The sequence below is a fragment of the Panthera pardus genome, unplaced genomic scaffold, assembly GCF_024362965.1.
Source record: "Panthera pardus isolate Hobbes unplaced genomic scaffold, ASM2436296v1 HiC_scaffold_22, whole genome shotgun sequence".
In the NCBI taxonomy this organism is placed as follows: domain Eukaryota; kingdom Metazoa; phylum Chordata; class Mammalia; order Carnivora; family Felidae; genus Panthera; species Panthera pardus.
Window position 1 is genome coordinate 75317026 of NW_026526788.1, and position 27569 is coordinate 75344594.

General features: G+C 44.4%; 2 protein-coding genes across 3 annotated transcripts in view; one reads left to right on the forward strand and one right to left on the reverse strand.

The window, feature by feature from the left end:
* The window catches only part of INPP5F (inositol polyphosphate-5-phosphatase F), a 91230-nt gene extending 83298 nt beyond the window's left edge, over positions 1-7932 (forward strand). Inside the window, exons 18-20 of the mRNA XM_019459613.2 lie at positions 300-428; positions 1039-1126; positions 3637-7932. Coding sequence (XP_019315158.2) covers positions 300-428; positions 1039-1126; positions 3637-4789 — 1370 coding nt within the window. The 3' untranslated portion in view covers positions 4790-7932. The remainder of the gene's footprint in view (positions 1-299; positions 429-1038; positions 1127-3636) is intronic.
* Positions 6746-27569, reverse strand: part of MCMBP (minichromosome maintenance complex binding protein) — a 48466-nt gene continuing 27642 nt past the window's right edge. Inside the window, exons 6-16 of one of the 2 annotated variants that reach the window (XM_053909963.1) lie at positions 26913-27057; positions 24383-24534; positions 22899-22999; positions 19230-19402; positions 18733-18856; positions 17052-17169; positions 14180-14345; positions 13138-13271; positions 11747-11911; positions 8974-9062; positions 6746-8601 (exon numbers count right to left, since the gene is read on the reverse strand). In XM_053909963.1, the coding sequence (XP_053765938.1) occupies positions 8475-8601; positions 8974-9062; positions 11747-11911; positions 13138-13271; positions 14180-14345; positions 17052-17169; positions 18733-18856; positions 19230-19402; positions 22899-22999; positions 24383-24534; positions 26913-27057 (1494 nt within the window). In that variant the 3' untranslated portion in view covers positions 6746-8474. Of the gene's footprint in view, positions 8602-8973; positions 9063-11746; positions 11912-13137; positions 13272-14179; positions 14346-17051; positions 17170-18732; positions 18857-19223; positions 19403-22898; positions 23000-24382; positions 24535-26912; positions 27058-27569 lie in introns of both variants that reach the window. The other variant, XM_053909962.1, reaches the window with a different exon arrangement.

Below are 27569 nucleotides of genomic sequence, written 5' to 3' on the forward strand. Positions count from 1 at the left end.
TTTAGGACTCTCTTCTGTTCCTTAGAGACTAGTGATGGATAGAGTCTAATAACTGTTTAATACTTACCTTGTGAAGATTAACCCGGGGATCAAGAAAGTTTACATATTTGAAACTGAAGAAGAGTTTTTATGTAGTCTCGTCAAACCAAATGATCACAGTAAGCTTGTATTTTGTGTGTCCTCATTTAGAAGAAATAAGAAAAGTGCTAAAGAGCTAATGATGAGTAAGTGTTGGTATTTTGGAGCTACAAAAGGGAATGTTATATGAATCGTTTAAACATCTTCATTTGGGTTTTTAGGTCCTGAACCCACTCTTTTTGGTAAGCCAAAGTTCTCCTGCATGCGACTGCACTACAGATACAAAGAAGCAAGTGGCTATTTCCACACACTGAGAGCTGTAATGCGCAATCCAGAAGAGGACGGGAAAGGTAATGAAGAGATGCCTGTATTCAGGGATAGCTTTTGATCTGCTCTTAAAAATCCAGGTGGAACTGGGGAAAGTACACACCATTACAAACGGAATGATCCAGGAAAACCGCTTGGAGCCTTGCAGCCTTCACATAGCAACTTTGTCCCCAGCAAAGCAGGGAAGTTACTTGAGCTGATGTAGCTCTGGCAAGGGTATCTGATGGGAGATCTGTGTGTTTGGCCATATGGGTGCCAGGCCTTTCCCCCAACACAGGTGCCTCTCGTGGACACTCGTCAGGGACCATTCCTGTCTTGTTCGTGGCTGTTGCCTTGGTGTCTAACACAGGACAAATGAGAAGAAACTTTTAATTCCAGTTGATTTGGGTCTTTTGCCCTTTATTAATTCCTTTTGCCCTTTATTAATTTTAGAACAACAAAAAAATTTGTTTTAGGACATTTTAAATTAGTGGGGGAGAGTAATGAACAAGAAGCAGTTTTCTGTAAATCGCAGCAAGTGCATTTGTATTTAAGGTTTAAGACCGCACGTTTCATTCAGGGTTCTGAATTACAAGTGCTGTTTTTTTCGTCTGTTTTTGGAGAGATTGTCAAGCAGTTGTATTTGGGTTTCAGATACCCTTCAGTGCATTGCGGAGATGCTGCAGATAACCAAGCAAGCCATGGGATTAGATGTACCTATAATTGAGAAAAAACTTGAGAGGTAAGTACAGTACTTTGATTTTCTGAACAATGAAGACATTGTTATTCAAAGTCTTACTCCTTTAGAAGTATTTGCAAGATGGGGAGAAATCTGTGATAATGTATTGGTATTTAGGCTGGGAAGTGTCCCGTTTTTGTGGATCAATAAGTAATGCTTTTTGTTTGAATCTGAATGCTCTCTCTTGGGAGTAGATCTAAGCAATACATTACTTGTGGCCATAATTTAAACAACTGTGTAGAGAAAATGACAAGCCAGTATGTTTTATTTATTTTCTTTTAAATATATTTAAAAAAAATTTTTTTGGGGGGGGCGCCTGGGGGGCTCAGTCGGTTAAGCGTCCAACTTCGGCTCAGGTCACGATCTCGCACTCTGAGTTCGAGCCCTGCGTCGGGCTCTGTGCTGACAGCTCGGAGCCTGGAGCCTGTTTCAGATTCTTTGTCTCCCTCTCTCTCTGACCCTCCCCTGTTCATGCTCTGTCTCTCTCTGTCTCAAAAATAAATAAATGTTAAAAAAAATAATAAAAAAATAAAAAAAATTTTTTTTTACATTTATTCATTTTTGAGAGAGAGCACAAGCAGGGGAGGGGCAGAGAGAGGGAGACACAGAATCTGAAGCAGACTCCGGGCTCTGAGCTGTCAGCACAGAGCCCGACGTGGGGCTCGAACTCGCAAACTGTGAGATCATGACCTGAGCCGAAGTCGGATGCTCAACCGACTGAGCCACCCAGGGACCCCAAGCCAGTATGTTTTAAACACCAGTGGTTTCTGAATTTGGGGAAGGAATGAATGCCTGTGAAGAGATTATTTACATTAAAATTTGGATTTTCTATCTAATCACATTTCATGGTTCACATTCCACTAAAGAGAGCCACTTGGTCATCTAGAGAATAATTGTTCGGTCTTCTGTTAGTAGAGAGAATTGTTCCGGTAGCGCTTTAATAACATCCTAGTTGTTCTGAACATGCTCGTGACCAGCAATCCCACACGACCAGCAAGAGTCAAACGTACATACTGAGACATGTGGCAAACAGCAATACTTTTTTCTGACATTCATAGCTGTCACGAGGGATGCCAACTGAGAAAACGCTACGTTAAATAGCCCGTATCTTTTTAAATAAATGTAGGTGAATCACAGAAAACAAGGAAAATTTTCCCTCCCTCCCATCCGAATTCAGCCAACTGGAATGCGTGCAGGCAGCTTTAGTCAAGATGCTATAGATTCCCATTTATGGGCCTGTTGTCTTTGCTGGTCCTTTAGATTGAGGATGTGGTGGACCTGCCCCCAAGGTGACACTAGTAGTTTTTCCCCTCCCCCTGCCACCCACGTTTCTGTTACCTGTTGTCGGCCACGGTCTGGAAGCAGGTGGTCTTTCTCCTGACCCATTGTCAGGTCAGTAGGAGCCTAAGTCACGATGCCTACGTCGTTCACTGCATCTCATCGTGTAGGCATTTATCATCTCCCATCATCAGAAGGGGGGGGGAGTACTGTACTAGAAGGTATTTAGAGACTATGTTCATATAACTTTTATTACAGTATTATTGTCTTACTGCTGTTGATCTCTTACTGTGTCTAGTGTATAAATTAAACTTTAGCATAGGTGCATATGTGTAAGGAAGAACCTAGTATATATACAGGGTTTAGTCCAGTCATGGCTTCAGATGGCCACTGCGGGCAGCTTAGAATGTATCCCCCACAGATGAGGGGATAACTGCTGTTGCCTGAATTTTAGGTGTGGTTTTTGGGCGAACTTTTTGTGCTTAATTCTCAGAATACCCCAAAATGCAGGTTGAGGCAACCGTTGGGATGCTTCTCTCCCTTGCCTTCCTCTGCTGCCTCCCCCTCCTCTGAATGCCAGAGAGAACTCAGTTGAAGGAAACATGAAATAATTACAGTCAACTTTAAAGACAAAAGGTTTGATCCCAAAGAACCCAATATGATGAATCTAACTATCGTGAAGAGCTTCACGGAGTCAGACCAAGATCTTACAGGTGTTGTGTTTCCAGGGACTGGCTGTTCGGTGCGTGGCCTGCTTGAGGATGGTAAGGGCAGGACGCTGCTTGCTGGACTTGGGGTTAAAGTCACACGGCCAGGCCACTGTTCCCACTCAGAACTTGGGGACAACTTGTCGACGCTGTTTCCAGAGGCTTCTGCTGCCCAGTGGTCAACTGCTTCACACGGGTTGCTTCAAAGACTTCATACCGAAAAGAATATCTCATTAATTGTCTTTTAATAGTGATTATATGTTGAAACGATACAGTATCTTAATATACACAGAAGATTATCAAAATCTCGTGTTTTTAGTAGTGGCTAGAAAATTATATTACTGTGTAGCTCACAATTACCATATAGCTCACATTTCTATTGGACAGTACTATTGTAGCCTCAATTCCAAGGGATTATAGGAGTTTAAGAAATTGGGTCCAATTAAAGTAACCGTTTTCATTTACATTAGTAATTGGAACTGGCATATTGGATTTCACAGGGGACTTTTTTTCTCTTCTCATTTGTAGGAAGAGCAGTAAACCTCACGAAGACATCATTGGCATCAGATCTCAAAACCAAGGCTCTTTGGCACAGGGAAAAAATTTTTTAATGAGCAAATTTTCATCTCTAAATCAAAAAGTGAAGCAGACCAAATCTAATGTAAATATTGGCAATCTACGAAAGCTAGGAAACTTTACCAAACCGGAAATGAAAGTTAACTTTCTAAAACCAAACTTAAAAGTAAATCTCTGGAAATCAGATAGTAGTCTGGAAACCATGGAGAACGCTGGTGTGATGGATAATAAAGTCCAGGCAGAGTCGGATGGGGAAATGTCTTCAGATAACGACTCCTACCACTCTGATGAATTCCTCACAAATTCCAAGTCTGATGAAGACAGACAGCTCGCTAACTCCCTAGAGAACGTAGGGCCAATAGACTACGTTCTTCCGAGTTGTGGGATTATTGCTTCAGCACCTCGATTAGGCAGTCGGTCCCAGTCTCTCAGCAGCACGGATATTAGCATTCACGTCCCTCCAGAGGGTGCCGCTCACGGAAGTGGTTTTGGAAAAGGCCAGGAGTCCCCTTTGAAGAAGAGCCCTTCTGCCGACAACATACACGTACTGACTGGCTTTGCCAAGCCTGTGGATATTTACTGCCACAGATTTGTACGAGATGCACAAAACAAAATGACCCGGCCATCGGAAGCGGGGTCTGTTTCTCAGCAGGCCAGTGAGGAAGGAGACCAAGTGACCAGTAAAGTTTCTAATGAAGAAACACAGTCTGAATCAACAGAACCGCTACCTTCTCGACCGTCTCAGTTAGACGTGGCTTCTTCCGCAAGCGGCCCCTGGTATTTGTCGGTTGAACCGGTGCATCCGGTCGGATCTCAGAAGACCCCGGGCTCTGGCTCCAGCACTCGGGAGTTGGAGACCGGGCTTCCGGTGACTCCTTCTCCTTCAGAGGGCGCTGGCAGCAGGGCAGTCTCCCCCTTTGCGAAGATCCGAAGTTCCATGGTCCAGGTGGCGAGTATTACCCAAGCCGGGTTAACCCAGGGGATAAACTTTGCGGTGGCCAAGGTCCAGAAGAGCCCTGCAGAGTCTGAAGTGGTCCAGGAAGTCCGGCAAAACGAACTTAAAAATATGTTTACACAATGCCAGACACGAATAATTCAGATTTAGTTTTTAGCTGCAAAGAATCCTTTGGCGTTCGTTTGACCCAAAAAGAGGTTTCACGCGTGAGGCAATTTTAACCTTCGTGGTCTCTGAAGCTAGGGATCGCAAATCCTAATTGTGTTTATCGGGAAAGGTTTTAAAAGGAGTGTGAACTTGAGCAGATGTCCAGATTTGAGAGCCAGAACAGTAGAAGTGCGTCATCCCCGAAGGGTGCACACGTGAGTAGCTCATACACTACGGAGCGGTGTCTCTCTGGAAGGAATTTCGGGATAATTACTTGGAGACAGAATAACCTGAACGACCCTTCTTGGGAGTGAGGTGGGCGGGTGGCGTGTGCAAGTAAACACGGAAAGTACACACGTGGACACATGTAGGGGAACAGCCTCTTCCACCATGTTTTTGTTCTGTCCGTTCTTTTGCGTAAATACATTTAGTTCTTAGTGACTTTAGAGTTACTAGTACGAAGAAGTGTTTGAATAGAAAAACTACTAACTTAGTTTTGATGGCTTAACCATCCCCTTTCTAGAAAGACTAAATTGAGGGTTATTGGCCCAAGAAGGGTATGCCCACCTGATGCATTCCCCGCAGCCTAAATTTAAAATCTTTTGCTTCCTTCTGCACCCCGAAGTCTAGGATTAAGACTTGTCAGTCATGAAACCTGAGACACCAGATGTGAAGATCAGCACCTTAAATTTTTGCTGTTTTCAGGAGTGTGAGACTGCGTTTATTAGATACTGGTAATTCTTGAGTGTTCAAGTCATTTGTGGCAGGGAGGCATTCCTTAATAGCTTGTGTTCGCTGAAAAGTATTAAAGGTTCAGCTGAAGCACAGCGGTGCTGAAACCGATTACAGGACTTCTAATCCTGACCACGTGGAACCACGGCCCCAGAAGGGCCCCTACACAACAACAACGTTCTTACAAACAAGTTCTGGTTTGTCTGGTATCTTTAGAGCCTTACTCTGTTGAAGGGATTCTCAGCTAAACATTATGTCTGTTGTAACTTTGATAAGTATTTCCACGTTTGTTATTTATTAGTGGTATCTTTTTTTTTTTTTTTTGAAGTGTCGAATCTTGTGACTATTTAAAATAAAAGACCATTGTAATTTAATATGACAGTGTGTATGAGGAGTCCTTGAATAACATTTTAAAGATAAGGGTTGGGGGCGCCTGGGTGGCTCAGTTAAGCAGCCGACTTCAGGTCGTCACGATCTCAGCGTTTGTGAGTTTGAGTCCTGCGTCAGGCTCTCCATTCTCAACGTGAAGCCTGCTTGGGATTCAGTCTCCCTCTCTGTCTCAAACATTAAAAAAAAAAAAAAAATCACAGCCCTTCTAGTATTCTGCCCCCCCCCCTTTTTTTTTAATTTGGGAGAGTGGGGAGAGAGAATCTTAAGCAGGTTCCACGATCAGTGAAGGGCCCGACCCGGGGCTCGATCCCACAATCTTGGGATTATGACCTGACCTGAAACCAAAAGTTGGACGCTTAGCCGATTTAGCCACCCAAGTGCCCCTTCGTGACGATGAAGCACATCGCAAATTTTAAACACCCGAACACTGAATGCTTTATCCTGTTCTCAGGCAGCTTCTCTTCTGGGTCTTGAAATGGTAAAGTGTCCCACAACGGGAGAGAGAAATCCAAGCAAAGTCAGGTGATAAAACGTATCTTTTAAGCTCCACAGAATTCGTTCCGAAGAGATTTTTGAAAAATAAAGCAGCATTTAATTCCAGTGAGGGTACTATGTCCGGTTTCCTGGTGATTCACGTAGAGGTAACAAGCCCGTGAGGTCCAGTGTGTAGGCAAAGGACAAGGGAGTTCCGAAGCCCAGAGTTCCAGGCTGTCTTACCCAAGTGGGACGCCAGGAGGACACAGTTGACCGTAACGGTTTTCTACCAGGAGGAAGTGGGATCTTTTCCCCACACGTCACAGGGGAAGAGTCTTACAATCCATGAAAAACAACCCCAAGTACTGGTCATTTGGGAAGTTTTATTTATTTGAAAGAGGGTTTTCCTTTCAGGGGAACTCTTCTGCAAAATCAAGCAAATCATGTACTTCTTTGGTAAATTACAGTTCACATTGGCACAGTAATCACAGGGTAACTAATCTACTCTCTTGAATTTTATTCTCAGATCCAGTTGAGTGTTCGTTTCATTTCTAAAACTTTAAGGAAGTCTAGTCTACCAGTTATAAAAATGAAAACCAGTTAGAATTCTAAATATAAACATTATTTACATTAGTTTATAAAAATAGATTTGAGTTTAGGAAAAGTTAAACAACTAGTAATTTTCCCTTCAGTTAAGCATAACGAATTCCTTGGTTTTCAAGGCAGACCCTGTTTCCTTGTTTAGCTGTGTCAATTTGGAGTGGGGGGCAGACTTCGGGAATTCTTGAACTGGTCTCTCGCATTTCCCACTGTGTAAGTTGCTGCCTAAGAAAACCATCTTTATACGTTACCACTGATGGCTTCTAGCAAAAGTGATGGTCTAAACTTGCCAAACCTTTCTGATACCACAATTTCCCTACTGCACTGTACTAAACTGCTTTCTGTTAGTTTAAAAACTTTCATGTTACAACTGTAATGGGTCTGGGACAGACTTACCATAGCTTTATCAGGTATTCCTGGACTAGCAGATAATGTTAGTTGAACTAACTCATCTGGAACTAATGGAGAAACTTAGATAAAAGTTCAAAATCCAATACAATCATCAAAGCCACTAAATGACCATTAGGAAAACAATTTAAAACTTTATTTTCTACAGAAGGCATCTTTTTAAAAGTTAACTGTTTGCTCTCTTCAGATCTGGGCAAGATAGCCTATCCCAGGCCAGCAGCGTTCCCCTAAACAAACCCCATGAAACAGTGGTTCCCAAATGCACCGGGGTGAAATGAGAAAAATAAGGACAATGTAGTGTTTTGTTGTTTTTGAAAAAGCTGTGTTTATTCCATTTCAAGGACTGTCCTTCGGAGACTGTCCTTTTAGGAAGAAACAAATGGCAATACAGGGGTTTCTTTCAGATTACTTGGCAAAACTATTGGCAACCCTGTCCCCCAAATTTTTGGAAACATTACTGGTCCATGAAATCCAAAAGTCTGGGAACCACTGCCACGTAAAAAGACTAATTTTGTAGGTTATTAACAACTGTTAAATGGGGGGGGGGAAATCTGTGGCCAAATGTTTGGGAAATGATACTGCAGAATCTCACACGGTCGTGTGAATTAATGGCAAGTACACCCCATTCCCCAAACCTGGACCACTAACCACGTTCAGACCCACCGTTAATTGGAAAGATGTAAAAATCTGAAGCGAACAACCCTTCTGACTTTGGAATTCCAACAATTTTCTTCAAATGAAGTTGACATGAGCATTTCAACAGAGTCTGGCCTATGACTTAGCTGAAACTAAGGAAATGGTATAATCGGCAACATTATCAATATTAAACTTTTAATATCAAATACATTTTTGTACATTGTTACTAATTTATATAATTATAAAACAATCAAAAGCTCCATAAAATCAGTAAGGTAAAAGCCCTTACTGAATATTATATAAACTTCAGATGTTACCAGGCTTGATTTCAGGAAAAGTCATTGGTTTTTGATACAAATTATCTACAAAACAATGTGGTATAAATGGCATTTGAATTTTACAATAATGTGGCTACAACTTGCCCTCTACTCTCATAAGTGTCAGATCTTTAAAGTTCATTTCCGTTCACACATTTCTGCTGTTGAAGCCTGGTTCTTCTTAAAGACTCTAGCTGCTTTGCTCTTAGCCATCGTTCCCTAGACAGCGTTGTCTGACCGGCGCTGAGAGACAGAAACCTGGAATGAAACACAGAAATAGATTGAAGTCTAGACTTAGGGCAGTCTCTAGTTCTCTTTCCTCTCTCTCTCTTTTTAAAGAACCTAGGAATCCTGGGTTAGAGGTCAAGACCATCTGTTAGCTACACGGCAGTCAAGAGCCCAGTTAGACTTCCACAGAGGGATCTCTGAAGCTTAGAGCCAAAGAGCAAGCCCGTCCCACCGCAGTGGTCACTTGCCAAACGATCCCCCTCGCTAAGCACTTTCGCAAGGTGTTCTAAAGGAAGAACATCTTCCGTTTGTAGAAATCCGCCTCTGTTACTCCCCCCAGTCGGGAGGTTCGTACACGGCTTACTAAACAAAGAAGCAATTCACGGACACATCATTCCTCACCGGGCAACGATGAGCAACTGGTGGAGGTCGTCCGCGGTGATGCTCTGAGGGTCATTCTTGCGCATTTCCACAAAGTCATCTTCGACCGCCTGTATCGAGAGAGGAAGCGGACTTTAAGACGACTGCTTCTGGAAAAGCGACACGCATTCCGCAGGGAAAGCGAGAGTAACACGGGCCACCGGCCCCGATTCTGAGGCCGCGGAGACCAGAAGGTAGCGGACAGAGGAGCACACGTCGCACGCGGGGCTGTCGCTGCTGACGGAACCGGGGCCCGGCAAGGCAGACGTCCCGGTCGGCAGTGTGCGTGGCCTACGGGGAAGAGTGACGTCACCACAGTGGCGGAGCGAGGACCTCTGAAAACTCTCTCCCCCATTAAAGGGCACAAGAACGGGAGGAAACAATACGAAAATCTTCTTCGAGAGCTGAAAATTAACCAGAACACAGGGAGCATTTGTTCCAGAAAGACACAACACGAGGCTGTGAGTCATTTCAGCTTGCCCTATCTATCCCCTGGCCCCAGCAGCCCTGATGAGGGAACTCTTGGCCACTGCTGGAGAGGGTCCTCTCAAAGCACCACACGGGAGAACGGTCGTGGTTTGGCGGTTCCCCGGGAGAACCCACCTGCGAGGTGGTCTTCATTCAGCCTGACTCGGCCCGCCCAGTGTGAACAGCCTCTTCTCCCAGGGGGCTGACCAGAAACCACCAGAAGCCATTACCGATCGTCCCGGCCGCCTCACGCGTCGGGTACTAGTCGGGGCAAATACGCGGTTAACTGAAACCCTTAAAAGAAACACCTAGGAAATGAGAGGTTTTTCCTCCCAGAGCCCCCAGCGGACAGATCTAGCCCCATCTCCCCGGGAACGCAGAAGGCCCCGTGCGTGTACAGGGAGCGGGCTCCAGGCCATCCCCTCTGAGTAGCCTCTTCTGGGTGAGCAGAAGGAGAAGCGTAGGTCACAGTTGTGACCTGCATGGCTGAGAGCAGGAGGCCTGTCCACACAAGACCCACAGCCCTCGCTCAGCCTGAGACATCGCATCTGAGGAAATTAAGTTTCTGTCCGATCACTGACTGACCGCTAAGCCACATACCAAGAGCACACTTCACAGAATTCACTCAAGTCGCCGAACGACACGCCACCACCCCCGGGGGTGGGGGGGAGCACCCCCCAGAGCAGGGCCAGCCGACTACGTAAAACATCTGGTTTTCCAACCAAAACTGAGGAGACGGGGAAGGAAACAAGAACGTGCGGCGCCCTTCACTGGGAACAGAGAAGGCAACAAACTGTCTCCGAGGAAGCCGAAACGTCGGCCTCACCAGGCAGACTTTAAATCCGCTCTCTTAAATACATTCCAACCACCAGCGGAAACCACAGACAAAGAACTCAAAGAAGGGACGAGAACGTCTCCCCAAATAAAGAACCTCAACAGAGACAAATTCTTGCACAAAAACAACCAAAATTGAAAATTCACTAGAAGCGAGGCTCCAGAGCAGCTCTGCGCCGCAGGCAGAAGAAAGTCTCTGCGAACGCGCGGGAAGGTCGAATGCGAATGTCCGGTCTGCGGAGGAGACGGTAAAACAAACGAATCCTCAGCGACCCGGGGGACCCGATTCCCCGTGCGAACACTCACATACGTACGGGCGTGTCGCGGGGAGAGGAGACAGAGGGGGGCAGAAAGAAACGTAAAGGAGTAACGGTCAAAACCTCACCAAATCTTTCTTTAGTATTTGTTTCGGAGAGAGCGCGAGTGGGGGAGAGGGGGAGAGGGGGACAGGGGCTCCGAAGCGGCTCCGCGCTGACAGCGCAGTGCCCGACGCGGGGCTGGGCTCCCGAAGCGCAAGATGGCGACCCGAGAAGTCGTGCGCTCGACCGACCGAGCCACGCCGGGTGCCCCCAAGACCCACCGAGCCTCTTCAAGACTCTCCCAAGACGCCCCACGAAGGCCGGCCGCACAGGCTCCCGGGGCTCCTCGCCTAGACGCGCCCCAGCCGAGCTGTCCAGGGCCAGAGAGTGCCGAAGGCGCGGGGGCAAAAGGACTCCCCGTGCGCCGAGAAGCTTCTCCTCAGACCCTAGCGGGCTTGTCAGAGACCGCGGGCCCGGAAGGCAACCGGAGGAACCGGTAGGGCCGAAAGAAGTCTCTCAACCGAGAACTCCACGTCCGGCGGAGGCGGTCTCCGGGAGCGAAGCAGAAACGAAGACAGAACCAGGGAAGCCGACCTGCCCCACGGGAGCCCGAGCGGGCTCTTCGGGCCGGAGCGGAAGGGACCCCGCACGGTGACTCGCGTCCACGCAAACGTCACCGGCGAAGGTGAGCCCGCAGCTAAATACCAAAAGCGGGGTGCAGGTCTCTTGCCTCGGGACTTTTCTCCTCCGACTTCAAGACGAGCGCACACAGCACAAACTGTAAAGGCGCCGGCGGAGAGCCGGGCCCGAGGGTGTGACGTGCGCGACAATAAAGCACCGGGGGGACCGGGAACGGGGTTACAGTCGCCGTTTGGTACACGCTGCGACGGACCCCACACACACTGGGAGCCGCAGAACCCAGGACGGCTACTAGGAAGACAAACCGTAAAAACAAAGACGACACGGAAACCGCAACTGTATACAAGGGACGATTCCTCACGACACGACACGACACGACACGACACGACGCCGGAGAACGAGGGAACCAAGGGCACGGGGGACCCGCAGGCACCACAGGGCGGTCACAGGACACGGGAGTCGATGCGACGGTCCGATTCCACACGGGGAAATCCCGTGTTCTGACCCAAACCCACCTTGGTGATTTCATCAGAAATGCTGTAATCCAGGAACCGCAAGAGGGTCAGATAAATGCGGAATTTGTTGAGCACGGACGGCAGCACCGCGGCCAGGAGGCTGTTGGTGTATTCCTCCATGTTGGGCGGGGCGAGCTGCGGCTGCAGGCGGATGTGGCAGTCGGCCTGCAAGGACAAAGGGCACAGTGCTTTCCAGGCTGCCACAGGGTCTGACGGTTGGGGGGGATGCGTCACCTTATCGGCCCCTGCACGTATCAGAAGATACTCTTTACTAATGGGGGAAGGGCACGTTGTGTTTTTGGGGGGCTTGGGGGGTTTTGACAGCCAGCGAGCACGCACACATGCGAGCAGAGGTGAGGGGCAGAGGTTAAGAGCGGACGGAGGGGGGGCAGGAAGGGAGGGAGACAGACCCGTAAGCAGGCTCCACTCCCAGAGCTCGACAAGGGGCTTGATCCTATAACCCTGGGATCGTGACCTGAGCCAAAATCGAGAGGCGGACGCTAAACTGACAGAGCCACCAAGGCGCCCTGGGAGGGGTGGGGGTGTCACTTCCTAACACTGATTTACAAGCACGATGATTACCTCAGCAATACTCACTGGAGTTAGCCTTTGTTCGGTTACTTTTATTTCCTTAACAGTATCAGTATCAGTAAAAAGGGTATCAGTATAAAAAGGGAGCCCACCTCTAAAAAGCAGCCAATTAAAATGTTTTAGAGGTTTCCTCATCCTGGAATAGGTACTGTTTCTTACTGATCTGCATTTCTAAAAACCACATAACGTAACACTTTCCCAGAGAAAACTTACTCCTGGGCAATTTCATTCTTATCCAGAGGCAATTTCTCGTAAGTCACAGGTGAACATTAGTTTCCGGAGAAACGACATACCTTTTAAGCAACTGGGCATACTTTTCATCATTAAAAGATTCAGAATGAAAAGCTCTCTTCAGAAATCACACTGATGATTTACCACAGCATTCCACCATAAGGCACAAAACTAATTACCATGTCACTGGGAACATTTTAAAAGCAACTCTAAAATACTTCTCACAGTAGACGACAGAAAACAATGGGATCGAGGCAGCAAGAACAAAGGTCTAGATGTTAATCAGGCAATTTACAGACAGCTTCTCCTCTCCAGGCCTGGATGTGGGAGTTTCGGCTACCAAAAGCTTTCCCTTGCTTGTGTTGTGATCTGCCGATGCCCAGTTCTTCAGAGAGGTTTTCATCCCCCAGGCAGGAACAAAACAACCAGTTCTCTCACGGACAATCAGCAGCCACAATTGTGAAACAAATTTAACTTACCAATAATAATAAGCAGTACCGAGACAGAAAACAAAAATACAAATCCCATTCCAATGTAACCTCCCTCCATCTCAGAATGACTCCTCTTACCGGGAGGAGTGATCTCCCCTCCGAAGTGATAAAAACATTAATATTGCAGGGGAACTCCATGTGGTGGTAACTGAAGTCATAATCCACTTTCTGCCAAGTTATTAGGTTGCTCAGGGCAGTCACATTATGAACACCTAGAAAATAAAAAAAATAATTTTTTGGTCATTTGATTTTAATCACCTAAACAAACTGGTTTTACGGACGCGGATTTTAAGACGTGAGGTTTCTACCTCTATAAAAAAAAGGGTTTGGGGCACCGTTCAACTAAACGTTCACTACGTTAACAGACACCACAGACAATGCCGGACAAACGTATTTTGGGGCCAAGATCCCCCACATCTACTCTGGCACCCGGCGTGCAACCAGGCCTAAGACAGGTTCCCAGTAAGTACGATCACTGTGTGTGGTGTCACAGGTCTGAAACGACAGAACTAAAACTATTTTATGCAGAGAAAGGAGGTGACTGAATTTCAGTGACTCTTAGACTCACCTTTGCCTTAAGCAGCCCCATCCACACTGCTTGTTCTACCTTTGCCTCCTGAACCCCCACCAGCAAAGTGCCTCCTCCAACCTCAGCTGAGCACAATCTGCTTTCTTGTGATTTTATAACATGTTCTGTGACTGAGGCCAGTTCAAACCATTCAACATAGTACTTTTTTTTTCAGGGATTCTGGGAAAAATAATTTTAAATTTCACATCGGGCAGTAAAAAACATTTTATTAGATCTTTTCTACCCTCTCCTTTTTAGCTAACAGATTACTGAAGGCAAAATCTCCTGCCTTCTCAGCTTTTAAAGAACTCCTCGCTACGTCCTTGTTCTGTCCTTGTACTATTTCCATTTCACGACACAAAACATAGCTGATGTACCCAATCTGTACCTTTACAGTACCCACAGCACGCAGATCATAGGGCAAGCCTTGACCTTAATTAAATGCTCGTGAAACGGGAGTCTGCCTTTTGTTCAGTGATTCTTTCAAAAGTCCTTACCAGATCCGGCTTTCCCGGGAGGCCAGAAATGAAGGGGAGCATCCCCCGTCCATACCTGGTGTATCCAGCTGCCCCTGCTCCAGGAGAGTCTCATCGATCACAAGGGAAGTGTTGCTGGGGAGCTGGAGGAGCCCGCTGACGAGGCGGTTGGCTGCATAGTCCTTGTGGGGGATGAATCTCAAATGGTTCATGTTCTCTATAGTCATCTGCAGGCGAAAAGACTACAAAGAGACACGTTTCACTGAGCAAGGAACGAAGTTTGCCTGTTTTAAGAAAATACACACGCGGGGTTAAACACTTGCCACATGTGTGTAAGAAAGAGCTTACCTCTGCAACCTCAGGGTGCAGTTTCACGGTTTCTTGAGCTCTCAGAAGCAAAAATAATATCTACATCTTAAATAAGAATTTCACTGATTGTATGAGCTGCTTTATTCTCAACCGTTTTGTTTGGTATTCTTAATGACTGATTTCTATTTTACCAGTGAACAAAAAAACGACAGATAATTCAGATACATTTATCAACTATTCAGGAGCTTGACTTCTTTTACCTACCACGACCACATGCTAACAAAACAGAAAATACTTATACAAGATGGGGAGAGAAAAGTTTAATTTTCCTCTGTGTGCCTCAAGTCAAAATCACATTCATTCATCAGGCTACCGCAGACCAGTGAACAAACAGCCCCGATAAATAAACACTGTGGAGCAAAGCGCACGGAGCGGGGACTGGGCCCTGCGGGTCGTGTACCCGCTGCACGCAGCCTCCTCGTCCCGTCTCAACACGCTTCAGTATCCGTTAGACCACATGCAGCCTCTCCTCCATCTCCCCGAGCCCACCAACACCCTCTGCACCCTGCTTCCACTCCAACCCCTCCTCCTGCTCCAGCCTCAGAAGAGGTAGGCGTGGATGGGGTGGAGACTGGGGTTGGGGAGAAGGGTGCTGAGGAAGAGAGAAACTTTCCGAGTTCAGAGGATTACGGTGTGCTGGCTCGGTGACTCAAAGAAAACGCGCAGGGGGCTGGAATACCAAAGATGGAAGCAAACAAGCCCTGAAGAAGCAGAGTCTGTCATTCACAAGGTGGCACAGAGCAGGTCTAGCTCCACGCAGGCATGAGGTCGCTATACTTAACCCGCTGTGGAAACCAAACAAGAGATGAACAAGGCAAGTGTTCAGAAAGAGTCTGGTGCTGGACATAAACATAAGAGGAACAGTACGGAGTGGGATATGGTAGCGATAAAAGAGTAAAACTCGCAAACCCACTACAAAGTGATGCAAAATAAGAAGGAACCAAGAGGAAATCCCTTACCACTCTCACACCTTGAGTACCCAGCACAGACACCTTACAAAATACAATTCGTGCTTAGTATGTACTCAGACTTCACCTCCTCCCCTTCTCCCCAGAACTCATTCTGCACCAGCCACACCGGCCTGTACTGGGCCTCCAACGTGCCAGGCACACTGCTGCCTCTCTCTGCCCAGGATGGACACCCTCCACCCCCGACAGAGCATCTGACTTGCTCCCACACTCGACCAAGTGTCTCCCTGAATTCCCTGAAGGCGGGACCTTCCCTGACCACTCGGATTACATTAGCAACTCCACCCTGGCCCAGCGCCCCCAAGACCCTTTCTCCTGGGCACTTCAATGACATACTACATACTTACTTAGTATCTACTGGTGTTCTACTACAATCTAAAATCTGACCGGTTCAGTAATTCCCAAAGTGTGGTCTAGGGAACTGCCTGGGAGTTGCTGACACCCTTTTATGAGTGCACGAGGTCAAAATCACACATAGATGAAAGATCCATTCAACGTGCAAGAGAGACCAATGAATTTACTGTAGTGGAGAATGCAAGTTCACGGATGAGATTACAGATCCCACACCTGCAACCATCCTTCAAGAGAATATCCCGTAGGCAGTTTTGGTCTAGTATCAAAGAATATCCACAGGTATCCGAAAAGGCTATGAAAACAGTCCTTCCTTGGCCAACTACTTTTCTGTAAGGAGCCAGCTTTCTTTCATATACTTCAATCAAAGTGTCCTATTACAATAGACTGAATGCAGAAGCAGATTTGACAACCCAGCGATCTACTAATCCAGATATTAAAGAGACTGGCAAAAAACTGTGTCACTCTTATCGCTAACGGTTTTTGGTGTGAGAAAATAGCTATAGTTACAAAAATATTTTATGTTCCTATGTAACTGATTTATTTTTGTGAATTAGTATTTCAGCTTTTGATTTCTACTATGGTAAACTGATGACAAAAACAACCCAAATAAATTACACCTCTTTGAGTCCTCAATAATTTAAGAGTGCAAAGTGAGTCAAGGAGTGTGAGAAATGCTGGTCTACTTGGTCTACTGCTGCTTCCCGAGGGCCCAGAAGAGCGCTGACACTCGCCCTCAGCGAGCACAGTTCAACAAGCAGTCAGCACTGCCGGTCACACCACTACTGAGAAGCAACCCCCTCGTTCCCCACGGTGACGCTCGTTCTAGATGCCCTGGCAAACGAAGGCGGCTCGACTTTGCAAGCAAGAATTAAAACTGGGGCAATGGAGATAAAGATCTTTATTACCTCAGCTAAATGAATTATGCTCCTGTAATTTAGGTTCACTTAAAGATTTAAGATTTTTAACGTACACAAAGGATACCAAACTGCACAAACAGGCATCGACTGAGAGTACAATTTTAAGGAAGTTCCCTGCAATCGTGCTGTTAGATTTGCAGAAATATATGCTAAGGCAATAACAGAAAAGTGAAATGTTGAGGGGTGAATAGGTTTTAAATTCTGGAACTTAGCAGGCTTTGTTTCCCCTGAGTAAGATCTATTATAATCTCAAAGTTAAATACTTGGGTTGAATGAAAGACAATTAGATAAATTTTTCAAGTCTGCTTAGGTTTATAATGAATATTTATATTGATCTTACTGCTGGAACAAGATGTTGAATAATTCGGTATAAGTGTTCTGTGAAGCTACTATTCCGCGGGCAACCACTCAAGTTAACTGTGAATTTTCCCAGTGGAAGAACATCTCTTCTTGTATATCTAGAAAAAAAAGACACCAACCAATAAGATATTCAGGTCATTTCCTGATTTCCACCAAAGAGCAAACAAAGATCAGCACGGTATTGTCATTAAAAATAAAGCAGATTAGGGGTGCCTGGATGGCTTAGTTGGTTAAGTGTCCAACTCTTGATTTCGGCTCAGGTCATGATGTCAGAGTTGTGGGTTTGAGCCTCGTGTCCACTTCTGCATTGACCTGACTGCACGGAACCTGCTTGGGATCTCCCCCTCTCTCCCCTTCTCTCTCAAGATAAATAAACTTAGAAAAAATAAATAAATAAAGCAGACTACTCTGATCGGTTCATTTATCAGAATGACAGCAATAAAAGTAGCAGGCAGAACCTAAGTGCTGATCAGGTGCTAGGGACTGTCCAGAGAGCTTAAATGCCTCATTTAGTCCCCACACACTCTAAGGTAGGTCATCTTCGCTGCACAGGTGAGAAATCTGAGACAGAAATCTGAAGTAACATGCCCAGAGCTCACACAGTCAGGAAGTGGGAGAGCTGGATTCAAACCTACAGTCTGGCTCCAGAATCTATGCACTCAACCATCACGTATGGCTGTCTGAAGTCGTATCCAAGGAAAGATTTATTGGAGTACAAAGATGTTTACTGCAATGAAAAACTAGGAAATCTAACACGTATGGAAACAGTACAACTGTCTATAAGGAAATACATACTGTGCAGCCATTGAAAAGTTTTATGAAGAATCACAAAGGGAAAATATTTAAGATATATTCAGTGATAAAACCAAGATGTAGATCTGTGTTAGGAATGCAATGGAGTATCTGTGTAGGGATATATCCAATCCATATGCAAACAAAAAGGACAAAATGGGGACGCCTGGGTGGTCAGTTAAGTGGCTGCTTTTGGCTCAGGTCACAATCTCATGGTTGGTGGGTTCGAATCCTGTGTCTGCTCTGTGCTATCACTGCAGAGCCTGCTTCAGATCCTCTGTCTCCCTTTCTCTCTGCCCCTCCCCTGCTCTCTCAAAAATAAACAAACATTAAAAAAAAAAAAAAAAAAAGATGAAATGGACATGAGCCAAGATGTGTTAACAGAGATCATTTCTGACTGGAGAGATTATAGATGACTTCCCGTTTCTTTACGCTCCTGAAACTTTGAAGACACACGTTACTTCTGAAATCAGGGAAGACACACGTACAGTGCTGTGCAAGGGAGAGGCGCTCACGTCCACAGACCAGTCAGAGGTGCACACACTGAACTGTGTGGAGCCCTGGATTGTATGAACAGAGAATGCAGGACCCAAAAAGAGTACAACAGCTCATTTTACTCATCAGCCAGGCTCTGTCTGACTGTCGCTCTTCTATTTACGGGAGACATAAACAAAAGGTTCAATGTGAAACGGAGAAAAGGAATTTGTCTGCCATCTGGTGTAACACTTGTTACACTGAACGAATAAAAACCATCTGATGATGAAGCTAATAAACTGTGACACACCAGTTAGCGGAGAAACCTTCCCGCTCTCTTCCACTTTCCACACCACCCCCAGCTGCCCTCAGCACCCCGGGACGACCGCACTTACACTGTGGAGATGAGATGTAAGATAAGGTACTCGGCGGCCAGGCTGTCTCCCAGAAGGGCGTGCGTGAGGAAACCAAGCAGCTCTGCCCGGACCGGAGACAGTTCGGACATGAAACCGGAAATGACTGGAGAGGGGAGACCACATTTAGAACACACACGCAGCTCCTCTCGAGCATCTCAGGCTAAAAAAACTAAACAAACCCGAGTGGAACAGAGCACTATGGTCCATAGACAACTAATGTAGACTTAAAATATTGGTCACCAAGTGGTGCCAATCTTCAAAATAAGACAGCCTGTAAACTTTCGTTTGCTTCATTTTAATAAAGAGGATTAACACAGAGGAAAATGGGGCAGAGAAAGGGCGATTACTAGAGAAGCTCAACCTGAGGAGCGAGGACCTGACCAACTCAGCGCCACCGTGAGCACACGTCACAGGCAGCTCCCGACACACACAGGGGCTGACGGTCTGGGCCCCACGGCGTCAGCACTTACACTTACAGGTTTTGCTCTCCTCCTTGTTAAGGCAAGCAGGCAGTAAAGGATTGATGTGCTGCAACTTCTGGGCTAAAACCACATGGATTCTTGGCACTAATGAGGCAGGAGGACTGTGCACTCGCTGCTCTTCAGCCGTGTCTGTGCATTCCATTGGATCCAGGAGCGAAGAGGCATCCCTACGGAGACAGGACAAAGCTTCAATTCCCAGACACATCTCTGAAAATGAAATGAGAATTCAGGCCGAGGACGGTTCCACCTGTGTATCTCCTTAAAGAACAAAAAACAGCCCCTCACTCTAAATTGTCAGGTCACACGATTTCAGGCTAGTTAAGGTCGTAGGAGGCTATGGATTTACTCTTTGAGAACAAGAACATCTTTACTCAGTGTGCTGTAGCTGCAAATAACAGAACAGAGTATGTCACTGATAAGGCTGTTTCAAAACACAGATACTTTTAAGCTATCAGCTGAGACACGAAATACTTCGCAGCAGCATCTCAGCTACCCCCAAACTGGGGTCTTTTTCTCAAAAGCCATCAGGTATCTCTTACTCAATGTGTGGAAGATCCACTCACCTCTATCCTAATTGCTCTTCCTAAATGTTATTCCTACACGACACCTCCCTTGAAGAGTAGTCAGGCAGTGAAAATAAAGTGTGAGTTTTTCAAATTTGCCAAATAAATGAGCAGACGATAGATTTGCTCTGCTATGATTGAAACAAAACACTAAAATGTTTTTCGAACTTCAGACTTTACAGGTTGCTCTAGAGTCCCCACTTCATACTGCTATCTCCCTCACACACAAGGACAATGACAACCCTTAGGTGACGCGTACTGTGTGCTGGGCAGTGTTCTTCGCTGTGCACCAACACCCTCAGCTACAGAGAGGAAACCAAGCCACTGCAGCAATTAAGCCCAAGGCTGCACAGCCAGCAAATGGCCAAACCAGGCTGCCAGCCCAGCCCAAGCGATCCGGGTCTCTCTGTACACTGCGTGGCCTCAGCAAATGAAGTAACCGACGCAGGAAAAATCATCATAACCAGAAACAGCTGAGAAAAGTAATTTGCTATACTGTTATTACGGAAATGTTATTTAAGTTTAAAGTTCTTTAAAATTTTTTGTGCCTTTTTTTTTTTTTTTTTTTTTTTTAAACAGTGAAAAGTTCTTTCTGTGGAGAAACCAAGATCAATGTCCAATACTCAACAAAGCTATCGTGTGTGTGCGGGGCAGGGGAGGGGAAGGGCGGGATGCGATTCCACTCTTCTGGCAAACTCAAAAGATAATGAGGAAGATCTGGATTTTCAGGATATATTGTTAAATGAGCAGAAAGAGTATAAAGGAATACATATACTGTGCCACCTTTTCCATAAGAATAAAGGGGGAATAAAATACACACGTTTCTACTTATTTTCGCCAAAACTACATGGAAGATAAAAGTGGAAAGGGAGGCTGGTTCCCTATGGAGGGTGAGGGGAACAGGGCAGGGCGATGACAGCCCTGCATTCTTTGTGTACAGCTGCAACTTTGGCAATAATGTCAATGTTTTCTAGACTTTAAAAATCAGGGGCGCCTGGGTGGCGCAGTCGGTTAAGCGTCCGACTTCAGCCAGGTCACGATCTCGCGGTCCGTGAGTTCGAGCCCCGCGTCAGGCTCTGGGCTGATGGCTCGGAGCCTGGAGCCTGTTTCCGATTCTGTGTCTCCCTCTCTCTCTGCCCCTCCCCCGTTCATGCTCTGTCTCTCTCTGTCCCAAAAATAAATAAAAACGTTGGAAAAAAAAAAAAAATTAAAAAAAAAAAAAAAATCAAAACAGTTAAGGATGGAAGAAAAACTCTGAAATGAAGCACAATGGAAGCAAAGGAACGCGACCACATAAAATGAATGATGAGCAAAAGAACCAAGGGGAAGGAAAGTACCCACCCCAGTAACTCTGGACATAACACTCTGACTACAAACCCCATTCTAAAACAAGAAGAAATGGAAACAAATCTTGAACTCAAGTTATGAGGTTTGTTGTTTGCAGTGCTATGGACTACCAATTCTGCAATGACCTTCCCTGTATTGTAGGATGTATGGAGAATAATGAGAGTCAAGCTTCTTTCTGTTAGAAAAGGAGTTACAAACATGGGAAGGGGGAAGGACGATCTACGTGCTGAACTGGAACCAGAAACAGTGTGAACTCATGGTTCTGATATACAGACTTGAAGATACACAGATCTATGTGTATGTAAACGTGCATTTATTTGTACGTATACAGTGGGAATATGTGTATATATATTTCCCAGCACTGTCCACTCAAAGGGCATAGAAGCAATACCAATCCTAGTACCAAGGAGCACACAAGCACTCAGATGTAGACTTTTAAATACAATTCCTCCCTAAAAGAAACTGGTGCTCCTTGGAAATATGGCTAATAGTGCAGCTGGAACATGGGGAGGACAAGATGAAGCTGAAACACTGTTAATGTGCCAGAAAAGAGATGTTCAAAATCGAAAAGGTCATGTCAGCAAGGACCCAAAGCCTGCTTACAATGACTCCCACTAGCAAAATGAGAAAATCTGAATCTCAAAATTATACCAGGCTAACGTCCATGCTGATATAAACAAATTACTGGAATAAACAAATGAGAGAGAAGGGAAATTGCTCTTCCAACAGAATGCCAATAAATAAATGTAGGAAGAATGACTGAAATAATAAAATCACCATCACAGTAATAACTGGTTCAAGAATCATCAATAGATATTAAAATAAGTGGATGTTATATGAGAAACCAGGTATTTATAGTCTCAACGTATCACCTTCCAAATTACTTGTTTATTACAAATTGAAAAACAGTAACTTTGTAGGACAAAAAGGCTGGCAAATGCCACCTTAATCAAGTAATCAAAATTAGTATCACCAGTAATAGGGCAACCAGACATCACATGTCTCCCGAGATGATGGCCTGAATCTAATCATGAGAAAATATCACGCAAACCCAAACTGAGATATTCTACAAAATGACTAGCTTTTACTCTTCAAAAGTGTCAAGGCTCTGTGCATGTGAGGACACGGAAGACAGCCATTTGCAAACCAGGATACGAGCCCTCACTAGACACTGGATCTGGCAGCACCTTAGTCTTGGACTTCCCAGCCTCCAGAACTGTGAGCAATGAATTTCTGTTGTTAAAAAAAAAAAAGGCATCGAGACCAGGAAAGACAAAAGTTGAGAACTATTCCAGGTTAGTGGAACATGTGACCCTATGGATACCGTACCAGGGAAAAGAAGAAAAACAAAACAACAACAACAAAAAACAAACGCCAGAAAGAACATGACTGAGATAGCTGGGGAAATTAAGTGTGGACTGTGGGTCAGTGTATTGTGCATCCATGGCAAAGTTCTTAATTCTGATAGTTATATTCTGAATGTGTATGAGAAAGTCTTTGTTGTTAGGAAATATGAACTCAAGTATTTAGGGTATAATGTAGGCAACTTACTCTCAAGTGTTTCAGAAAAATGTATGTATGCACACAAAAATGTGTACATGTAAGAGCACGAATGACAGAGCAAATGAGGCACAAGTGTCAACTGGTAAATCTGGGCATAGGGAGAAAGTTCTTTATAACTATCTTCCAACTTTTCTGCAAGTTTGAAATTATATCAAAATAAAGTTCCCCCAAAAAGAGCAAACAGACTCACCTTTCGTCATTATTCAGTGTACTTAGCACAGGATCCACAGACAGAATGCCATATAACTCAAGAACATCGTTTACTTTGAAACAATCCCAGTCTTCGTAGACCTAACAGGAGGAAACCACACAAAATCATGTTGTTAGCACTAACCAACACCAAAAAATCATAAAATACAGGAAATGGACCTTAAGGCAACTCCTTTATTTCATCAATTGAAACCAAGAGAGGTAAAGTACTCGCCTGAAGTCATTCTCCTAGTTAGCAATTAACAATTAAAACACAGGACTCCTGACTCCCAGACCATGGTCTGTTTTCAATATACCACACTGCTGTGAAGAAAAGGGCTTTCCCAAAGAATGATGGCCAACTAAACGAGAAACATGCATTATATAACTCAAAATCCATTAGGTATACCAAGGGAAGGGGGAAAAAACCAGAATGACTAACTTTGGACTTATTCACACACTAGGTACCATTAGGAGGATTAACACTAACTCAGGCCATGAGGTTTTTCACAATAAAACAAACTTTCAAAGTTGTCTGTCTTTAATGGACTTTAGTAACTGGCAAAGCCTCCTACTGGGGAGACCTAACTGAAGCATGGCAGGAAAGCTGTCCTAACTCTGGTCCCTGTGTTACATAACTGAAGTGCCACTGAAGTTAAAACCACAAAATATGAGAATGGAAAATTCTCAAGATCATTTCTGAAACTTCAAAAAAACCAGGGTAAGCAAGACTGGAAAACAAACTACCAATAGATTTGCTGCCTTCTATTTTATTTTAAATTCAAATGAGAAATGGATTTTGGGGCGAGAATGTTGAAAATGAAGTCGTTATTAGGAAGATGGAAATGACTGAGGAAGGCAGTAGACATGAATTAAAAAACTGCTCCACTTCTGTGTTCGAATATTCTTCAATTCTTTCAGAATGCTGTGGTGGGCAGAACATGGCCTCCCAAAGAGGTCCACATCCTAATCCCTGAAATCTGTGAATGTGTTACCTTGCAAGCAAAAGGAATGTGTGTAAATTAAAGACCCTGCAATGAGGAGATTATCCTGGATTATCTGACTGGACCCAAATGTAATCATGAAGGCCCTTAAAACTGGAGAATCTCTCCTACCAACAGTCTGAGGGAGATGTGACTATGCAAAAATGGTTAGAGAGAGGCATGGCTGCTGGCTTAGAAGATGGAAGAAGGGGTCCCAAGCCAAGGAATGTGAGCACTTCTAGAAGCTAGAAAAACAGTCTTCCCGGAGCATCTATAAAGGAATGCAGCCCTAAGGACTGCATATTATTCTCAGTGAGATCCATGTTGGACTTCTGACCTAAAGCCTATAAAATGATACATTTTTGTTGTTATTAAAAGCTACTGAAGTTGTATTTGCTGCAGCAGCCACAGGAAACAAACACAATGCTAAGAGCACTCCATGTCGACTTCTGAGACACATAGCACATCTGTATCCACATGGGGTCTATAAAGGGTTTAGTACCTTCACAAGGCATGCAGGGCCCTTCTCCCCTGGCAGTGGAAAATTCAGGTCAAAAGGAGAAGAGAAGTTCAAGAAGTTCAGCTGTTGCCCAGTAGAAGCTTCAGTTTCTAAACGTTTTGGCTCTCCACACCACTGAAGACCACCAACACTGCCTAAATTCAAAGAACAACACTGCACTTAGTCATTTTTAAGGCTTCCCAGAGATAAAGAACATTCCAAAGAGCCTCTCAAGTTTGATATAAATGGTGCTGCTGAACTCACAAACTTCAAGTTGTTACGGTTCTTAAATAACATATGCTAACAAAACCTACTATCTGACCTAAGAGAACAAAGATTATTATGAAGATCTGCAAATTTTAATCATTTCTTCCCTACAATAAGATGGCAAAAAATTCCCATCAAATCTCAAGTATTTTAAAAGTTAACATTTAATAGTTACTTTGAAATCTTTAAGAAATACATGGTTTACAGACAACAAACCCACCTTGGTAGAACTTTTTTCTACTTATTAAGCAGAATAAAACCATATAATAGCAATATATTCATTTACCACATATTTATTAGCATCCATTATGTACTAGGAATCAGACCAGTTGTTGGGGATACAAAGATGATTAAAAAGTACCCTCTTATCTCTGAAGCAGTCCCAGCCTAGGGTTTATAACTAATTAGAATCAACAGATAGTCAGCCACACCATAAAGTATTGGTCAGCAATAAAAAAATAAAAAGGAATAAATTACTGATTCCTGCAACAACTTGGATGGATCTCAAGGAAATTCTGAATGAAAAAAGCCAATCCACAAAGTTTACGTAATGTTTGATTGCATTTATGTAACCTTTTTTTTTTTTTTTTTTTTTAGGGTTAATGCTAGGCTGGAATCTTTTTTTTTTTTAAATTGAAGTATACCTGACTACATATGGTCATGCAGTAACAGAAGCATAAAGAATGAGTTAGTGTTTGCCAGGGGTTAGCAATCTGTGGGGAGGGGAGAGGCAGGAAAGGGGTGAGTATGCTCTACAAGGCAACTTGAGAGATGGCGGGCAAGGAACTGCTCTGGATCTTGACCGTGGTAGTGGGCCCATGAATCTATCTACACGTGACCAAACTGCCCAGAACTAAATACACACACACACACACACACACACACAAATAATGCATATAAGAAATGTGAATATAAGGTCAATGGGTGGTATTAATGACCATTTCCTGGTTATGATATTTTATAGATGTTATCAGGGGAAACTGGGTCAAGGATATACAGGCTCTCTCTCTATTATTTCTTACAACTGCCATGTGGTCTACACTTATCTCAAAGAACGTTTAAAAATATATGTAGCTTGACAGATTACCCAGAAACCAACAAACAAGTTTTACATAAATAATACACTCAAATGCATTAAAAAAAAACCCTACAGTATGACATTCAAACAAAAGGCAAAAAACAGAAGAGAGCATCAACTGCTTAGACAATAAGAGAATTACTATGTCCTGGATTCTAAGGTTACTTATTGTTATGCTACACCATTAATTTATACTGTTTGGGGGGTGGTGTGGAGAAAAAGAATAACCACATTTGTATAGATTTACTATTAAACATTCCAATTTTAAGAACATTAAAATCTGCCTTGGCTTTAAGGAAATACAGTAATATGAACTTACTAAGTAGGAAAACATATGGGTAAATGAAATTCATTACTAATTCTTTGTTTACCATTCTCAGCCCAATATTACAGAAGCCCACTGATGAGACAGACTTGTTTGACCTCCTCTCCCTTCAACTTGCCCTCTGATGAAGGTGCTCAAGCTCAATGACTGGACAGAAAAGGAGGAAAGACAAACTTCTCTACCTGCCACAATAAAGAATACTCCTAAAAACCGTGATCGGTGAGATCGAGAATGAACTATGCCAATCCTGAAATGGTCTCATCTCTTAGGGCACTGCCCCTTTTCTCCCTGTGTTAACGAGAATTCACTGGGTTTTCAGCACATTTCGAGATAAACCACTACAAACATGTATAAATATAATTCTGCCTATCCCAAGGGCTTTCTGCTCTCAAGCTGAGGACTAAGGCATCTCATGTGCCACAATTTCAGGTTTTCTGCTGGTGTTCTCAATCTCACTAACTTAAAATACCACTATCTCAAAAGGAAAATAAGAAAGGATGCTTTCAGATATGAAAAAAACATTTTCAGGATAAAGTACTAGGCTTCCGTATTACTTATGAGCAGAGATAAAAACCAGTATGAAGAATGAGCAAAGGCCTTTCTTGACTAACCACCTGAAGACCCTTACAAACTAATAGGCGAGCAGACACTTTTCACTAAGTGATGCCTAACTGCTTAGTTATGAAACAGTCTGACCAAAAGTACTGCAGAATCTCTCAAAACCATCTATAATTGCGATAAACTTGAAAGTGAGGTTGTCCCATCACTGCCAGCTCCTAAATCTAGAGCTGCATCACACGACAATTCACTCTGAAACCGAATCTGAGAGAGAAGTCTACAGAAAGCCCGCTGGCACACAATACCTGCTTGCCTGGCACCCGCATGCTGGTCTTTCTGTTTGCTGGGCTGTAGGTCCATATCTTCATCATCTTCATAACTCCTCTTGTGACGACTGGGGGTGTAGGACGTTGAAGGACTGACTCGAGCTTGGTTTGCATTAACATAGGCGTTAAATAAGTTAAGAAAAGTCCACCATGAAATGAGGAATATCCTAAGGTATGCTAATTACAGGACCAATAAAAGATTACTAGTTTGGCAATTTGGTTAAAATTAAAACATTCTTTTAAAAGAAGACTAGACTTCCAGTTTTGATTATGAAGGTAGCAACTTAACCTCATGCCCCCAACCCCTGCTATAAAGAAGTGTAAAACTAGGCAAAAGACACAAGGCAACGATTTCTAGTCACTGTAAGGGAGCATAAGGTTATAATCCTTGAATAAGAAAACATAGCGGATAAACTCCACATTCTTCCCAGCTTTCTCTTGGAACACTGCCCAAATTGCAACAAAGAGAAGTAAAGGCCCTGCCCTTGCTAAGTAGAGCCTGCTTTGGATTCTGTCTGCTTCTCTCTCTGCCCCTCCACCCCTCACGCTCTGTCTCTCTCAAAAATAAACATTAAGGGGCGCCTGGGTGGCGCAGTCGGTTGAGCGTCCGACTTCAGCCAGGTCACGATCTCGCGG